We start from the raw sequence: 6,694 nt of genomic DNA on the forward strand, positions 1-6,694 counted from the left end.
ACCGAACTTAAAAGTAAGCTTTCTTAATCCAAATACATACCTATATACCATACAAATATAGAGTACTTCTTAACTCTTGACCGGTGGCAATGCAATGAACAGGGATCATGGTGGCCCTGGTAGTAGTAGTTGTCTAAATAAACACAAACGAAAAAATGAAATGAAAAAAAACACAAGACACGTCTTTTCCCCCCAAAATTTGAAGTTCCAAAATCAGGTGCGCAGGGCCTTACAAGAAGCAGCACATTTGTGAAGAGATGCTAATGGTCCGGGGACAAAGGCATTATCCACGTGGACCCGGAGTCGAGGCAGGAAATCCACATGCGAAATTGGCTACCAATTTTTGTGTCCTCAGAAAAACAATGTTTCATTTTCCTTCAAAAAAAAAAGAAAGAGGCTAAAAGGGATACGGAAGCAAAATTCGCAGGCGGAAAACGGTGGCCGGTGCGACGCGGGGCGGGGTGGGGTCACGCCTGGGCCTGGCCTGACGCGGGAAGCCGAACGGAACCATCCAACTCCGCCGCGTCGTCGCCTCCGCCTCGTCGTCGTCTTCGTCTCGCGTGCCCACCAAGAACAAAACGCGAGCCAGCCGCCTAGAATTCCACGTCCGCGGTCCGCCCGCACCCCCGTTTCCTTCTCCTCCCTGCATCCCTCCCTCTTCCTCTCCTGGAATCCCGTGACACGGGCGGCAGCGGCTGCTGCGGCGGCGGCGAATCAGATCCCTGCCCTCGGCGCTGGTCCGGAATTGGCGCCGGCTCCCCTGGCCGGCCGGATTTCCTGCTCTGTTCTCAGGTAATCCTTTGCTTGCTTGGTTGATCGCTGATTCGATCCCATGGTTACGGTGCGGCTTCTGGCGGATCCGTTTAGAGACAAATTGGGGTCCCGTGCGGGGGTATCCAAAGATTGCGATTCTTCGTCTCGAACGATACAGCCTTGCTTACCGAGATGATGGGAGGTTTCGGGAATTTAGCTGCGGTGGGTTGTCACAAGGAAATGCTTCGTGGAACCGCGTGGTGGTCGTTTTTGTTGTCCGCGTTGCCGAGGCTCTTAAGCTGCTCTATATTTTCCGGGAGGTTTCAGGGATTTAGCTGGGGTGGGTTGTAAAGATATCAACGGGTCCCGTTCCCCGATTCCCCGCGGGGAATTCATCCATTAGGGGACGGGATGGTACAAATCTTCTCCCCATGGGGAATTAAATGGGAAAAAATCATCTCCATCGGGGACTGGGATGGTATGCATGCCCCGTCCCCGTTCCCCGCGGGGACCCGAAATGTTTAAGGCTCAATTCCATGTGCACTAAGGAGGCTCCTCCTTAAGCTAGCTGGGCCGGCCTGACAGCCTCCTCCCCCGTTCGAGCAATGGCCCGGCCTGACAGCTTCCTCCCCCGTTTGAGCAATGGGCCGGATGCGACGGGAGGCCCAATAAAAAACACGTTGCGTTTGGTGGAGAACTGGAGATGAGGCAAAGCTTTAGTACCACATCGGTTACGGAGCGCGGAGGGAGGGAGCTATAAAATAAGGGGCACCCTAGCCAAAACAAAGCAAAATTGTGTTCTCTGGACCGTTGGTTTACATTTCGGACTAATGGGCCAGCATGGGCCTATGTTTCTGCAACTGCTACTGGCCTTCAACAAAGCTAGCACTTCAGGTGGTGAGTTGATGCGGGGATGGGATCCCCGAGCGGGGACGGGGATGGGGAAGAAGTGCTCCCCGTGAGCCTTCGTGGGGACGGGGACAGGGGAAATTTGCCCCCGCGGGGACGGGGATGGGACAGTAACCCCCGACGGGGAATTCCCCGTTGACATCTCGAGTGGGTTGTCACAAATTTTGTGAAATTCACAAGAAAAATGCTTCATTGTGCTTTGTCATGTTGTCCATAGACGATGTTTTCAGATATGCTAGCAGCATAATTGCTGAATGTTAGAACAATTTACTGGCCTGTTATGGGCAACATAGGTGTCGTAGTGTTTTCCTTTCCTTGCAGTTTACCACTAGTTTATCACTTTTCACACTCCATGGCACTGATCAGTTATGGCATACTGTTTGCCCAATTTTCGATGAATAATGTACCTCATTCAAATTCAGTGTTTATCAGAACATTGTGATTCCTTTTGGATACAAGTTGACTGGTATGCCATTATTCTGGCAGTATTTTGTTCGCTGGTGTGTTAGCTTTGTTGATTGGAGTGCGCAATGGGAGGCTGTGCGGGAAAGGTGAGCCTTCTCAAAGGATACCAATCTTGAAAGTGCAAGTGTTTTTCCTTGGAAGTTAAAAACTTTTTTCGTCTTTGTTCAGGCACGTCATGATGACGACGAAGACAGGCTCAATTTCAAAGGTGGAAACGTGCATCTTATAACAACTAAAGAGGGCTGGGAGCAGAAGATTGCAGAAGCAAACAGAGATGGAAAAACCGTAAGTAAAAGTTAAAGGACTGGAGATGTCCTTCGTGTATTGTGATTTTGGTTACGCGTTACATGGTGTTTAATTCTATCACTTTGCATTGTGGGTGCTTTGCTATGGAGCTAATAGGTTCAAGAAATCAGCCTGCATAAACTGCCTAGTATCAATCGTGGCCAATTTGTTAAATGAAAAACTTTGAGAGTTTGAGGTGTGGATGAGATGATAAAGCTCATGCTTCCAATAGCCCAATAGCCAGTTAACAAGTTACAAAATTGCCCACAAAAAGTTGGTTTCCTGCTGCTTTTGTTGTCTGAACATGATTCACTAATTCATATCTTTCAGAAAACTTCTGGTTGAGAACTTTTAAAAGTTATGTGCTAGAACTTTGGCATGCATGGTAATCCAACAAAAAGCACTATTTCAGTTTCTAAGAGGCACCTCTGGTCTTGAAATTCTACTTTTGTTCTGACTTGTAAAGCCTGAACTCTTCTGAATAATATGCTGGAGCGCATGGAGTATTTGCTAATTTATGAACTGGAACTTCTGCTAGCATAGTCATACTATAAAATTGAACCATATCATTTTATTACAGCCATCTTATGGTGTTCTTGAACTTTTTAGTTTGTTTAGACCTCTGAAGTCTGAACTCCTGATTTCTTGTAAGGCCACTTTGTTATGTGAACTAGCAGATGAGAATTTGCAGTACAAGTTGTAGAATTATATTTGTTAGACTCACCTGTTTATTTTTGTAGGTTGTGGCAAATTTCAGTGCTTCCTGGTGTGGGCCATGCCGTGTCATTGCTCCTGTCTATGCTGAGATGTCAAAGACTTATCCTCAACTCATGTTCTTGACAATAGACGTTGATGACCTGACGGTAATTCAATCTTACATATGTCGAATCAGTTCTTGGAAATATACATGGCTTGGACTTCTTTGTAATCAAGCAATGCATCTAGTCTTGATGCTGTATTGGTATTATTATTTTGCCTGTTGATCCTGCTAGGTTCTTGCATTAAATTCTTCAAGGTTGTTTGGGCAGATTGCTCTATGTTTCAGCCGCATTGAATAACCTAGGTGCACTCAAAATGTTCACTTTTGCTTTCAACTGAGAATGAGAATTACTGCGAAAGTTTTAAAGTAGGCCAGGATAAGTCTATCTACAGTTACAGTTTTTTTGGGTTAAAGATTCTAAGGATGGAACATCAATTTTGTAGATAAGTGCTGTACTTATAGTGGTTGAGCCAAAACATGCTATCAGTTTTTATGTTACACGACACTTAAGTGGTAGGAAGTATATTTCCATCCTGATAGCTCTTGTTTGACAGTTGGCCCGATGCTTTCATCAGCCCAATTCATCTAATTCTTTTAGAGACTATTCATCTCCAGGACTTCAGCTCGTCATGGGACATCCGCGCAACGCCGACATTCTTCTTCCTCAAGAACGGGCAGCAGATCGACAAGCTCGTCGGCGCGAACAAACCTGAGCTCGAGAGGAAAGTGCTAGCAGCCGCTGGTGCCAGTTCGTCCTAGTGGCAGAGTAGGAGTGGACAAACGATCTGTGTCCGTTCGCTCGCCTGTGATGGTTTCCCTGTGTATAGTCATTTGTGTGCTAATCCCATGTTTGCCTGGAGATGATGACGCTTTACAGTTTTGCCCCCCTGGCGTCGCGCGCACTCGTCTGTTTTTCTTATGGAAGCTGTTGTGAACCTGTGCGTGTGACGAATGAATTGAACTTATATATAAAAACCAGTGCTTGACTGGAGAAGAGTCTTTGCAACCTAAATCTGAAGGTTTGCTTGCATGCGTTTGGTTGTACTACCTCCGACCATAAAACAATACAATTATGGTATCCGTTCTTGTCAATGTAGTTCAAGCCCCCAGTGAGCGAGTCTCCCAGTGAGCAAGCGCCCCCAATGGCTTTCCTCCGCCCCCTGCCCTTCTTCTCCGGCGTGCTCGCCGGCGACGAGGGTAGGAGGGCAGGCCCCCCTCTTCTCCAGTAGTTCCCTTAGTGGAATAAGGCGCCCGGATGGGTGTACTGAGGACTACTGTCCTCCTCGCCTTCGTGTTCTTGGAGGTGAGCAGGCTCCTCGCGGCCATGGTGGCCGGATTGGGCCTCCTCCATTACGACAAGGTGAGTACTACAATAAAGCATTCCTATCCTTCCATGCTTCTTCTTTGCTTGCTCCCTGGCCGTGTGGGCGGCATGGTGCCGCTCCCATCTAGTTCGAGCCAAGGCAGAGGTGTGGTCAGCTACAACTTCCATAGCAGTGCCGTCAAGGTCACCTACATCCCAGACAAAAGAAGCGGCAGGTCGGGAGTGGTGGAGCTCGCGCCTGTGCGAGGGCTGGGTCCGCGTCCTCTCGTGCTTCCTCGCGAGATGCCGGAGAAGGAAGCAACGGTGCCATGGCCGGGTTCGCCAGCACGCGCGCTTGTGCGACCTGTCAGGCCCGGGGCGACGGTGGACGACGCCGGCGAGCTCATGCACACGAGCAAGAAGACGATAAGTATACACACGAACTCAAAGAATGCAGTGAACACACAGATTTTGGTGCTGCTAAGCTCGTGGATTGCAAAGAGCAAAGCTCTCGGTGGTTGGCCGCACGCCGCGTGCACGACGCGTCCATCCCCACGTCTGCAGTATGCATTCATCACCGATCGCTCAGGTGTGTGCAGGAGCTATTCTCATGGCCACTACCTCCTATGTGCACGGCGACCACAGCTCAGTGCTCGTGCACATGCAAACTGAATCTGAAACATGCAGTGCCTATCTATTTACAGCTAAAATGCATGGCTTAACTAACAAATCTCCTCCTAAGCCATGTGCATCTACTTGAATTTGACGAGGCCAAGCTTGGCTCGAAGTTCACAGAAGCGTTCCCGCGCCAGTGCCTTCGTCAAGATATCTGCCGGCTGATCAAAGGTGCCAATAGAGGCAACACACACCCTGCCTTCCTCGATGCACTCACGAATAAAATGGTATCTTATATCTATGTGTTTACTACGATCATGGAAGACATGATTCTTACTCAGCTGGATGGCGGACTCACTGCCGATGTAGATTTTCGCCGCGCCTTCCCTCTTGCCCTTCAATTCGGACAGGAGGCGCATGAGCCATACACCTTGGCAGACAGCAGTAGTCCCTGTGATGTACTCAGCCTCACATGAGGACAGGGCCACGACTTTCTGCTTTTGGCTCTGCCAGGTGATGACGTTGTTGCCGAGGAAGTAGAGGACGCCGGAAGTGCTCCTGCGAGTGTCGATGTCCCCGGCATGATCACTGTCACTGAAACCAACAAGATGCGCTTCCTTCTCCTTCCTGGTGTAGTAGCAGCCGTAGTCCAGAGTGCCAGAGATGTATCGCAGCACCCTCTTCACGGCAGCCAAGTGCTCGGTGGTTGGCTTCTCCATGAACCTGCTTACGTAACCCACCGAGTAAGCCAGGTCCGGCCTGGTGTTCACCAGGTAGCGCAGCGAACCGACAATGCTCCTGTACGCCGTGGCGTCGACTGCTGGTGAGGTGCTCTCCTTGCTCAACTTGAGGCGTGGCTCCATGGGAATGTGACTGGGGTTGCAGCCAGCCAGCCCGGCGTTCTAGAGAATTTTCGCTGCATACGCGCTCTGGCCCAAGGTGATGCCGCTTGTAGACTGCGTCACTTCCAGGCCAAGGTAGTAGTGAAGCAGCCCCAGGTCACTCATCTAGAATGTGGCCTTCATCTGCAACTTGAACTCGTCGATGTCGCCTACGTTACCGCCGGTGGTGACAAGATCGTCGACGTACACACCGACGACGAGGCGGCGAGCGCCCTCGCCGCGCAGGTACACGGCATGCTCAGAGTCGTTGCGTCGAAAACCAAGCCTTAGCAGCGAGCTGTCCAGCTTCGCATACCAAGCCCGGAGAGCTTGACGGAGCCCATACAATGCCTTGACGAGATGCAGGACCTTGCCTTCTTGCCCCTTGAGGATGAAACCTGGCGGCTGTTCAACGTAGACCTTCCTCTTGCAACTCGCCGTTGAGGAAGGCGGATTTGACGTCCATATGGTGGATAGCCCAGCCCTCGTTCGCGGCGTGTGCAAGAAGAAGCTGCACGGACTCCAGCCGTGCCACCAGCACGAAAAACTTCGTCGAAGTCGACACCTTGCCGTTGCACGTAGCCTTTCACGACCAGCCGGGCTTTATACTTAGAGATGAGCCCGACCGCGTCCTTCTTTGCCTTAAAGACCCACTTGAGATCAATGGGTCGAGAGCGTGGCGAAGGGTCAACAAGCTTCCATGTCCTATTCGCCTCGATCGCC

At 50.2% G+C, this 6,694-nt stretch overlaps 2 protein-coding genes across 2 annotated transcripts; one reads left to right on the plus strand and one right to left on the minus strand.

Moving 5' to 3' along the window:
* The first annotated feature begins 444 nt into the window (after nucleotides 1-444).
* Nucleotides 445-4,184, plus strand: LOC136512376 (thioredoxin H4-2-like). The gene is made up of 5 exons (XM_066506343.1): nucleotides 445-792; nucleotides 2,149-2,213; nucleotides 2,296-2,412; nucleotides 3,153-3,275; nucleotides 3,788-4,184. Exons 2-5 carry the CDS (start codon nucleotides 2,193-2,195, stop codon nucleotides 3,929-3,931), a joined length of 405 nt encoding a protein of 134 aa, XP_066362440.1. The 5' UTR covers nucleotides 445-792; nucleotides 2,149-2,192; the 3' UTR covers nucleotides 3,932-4,184.
* A 1,043-nt stretch (nucleotides 4,185-5,227) lies between these two features.
* LOC136513627 (secreted RxLR effector protein 161-like) lies at nucleotides 5,228-5,953 on the minus strand. The gene has a single exon (XM_066507599.1). It carries the CDS (start codon nucleotides 5,951-5,953, stop codon nucleotides 5,228-5,230), a length of 726 nt encoding a protein of 241 aa, XP_066363696.1.
* Nucleotides 5,954-6,694: the final 741 nt, after the last annotated feature.

The sequence above is a fragment of the Miscanthus floridulus genome, chromosome 16, assembly GCF_019320115.1.
Source record: "Miscanthus floridulus cultivar M001 chromosome 16, ASM1932011v1, whole genome shotgun sequence".
Lineage (NCBI taxonomy): Eukaryota > Viridiplantae > Streptophyta > Magnoliopsida > Poales > Poaceae > Miscanthus > Miscanthus floridulus.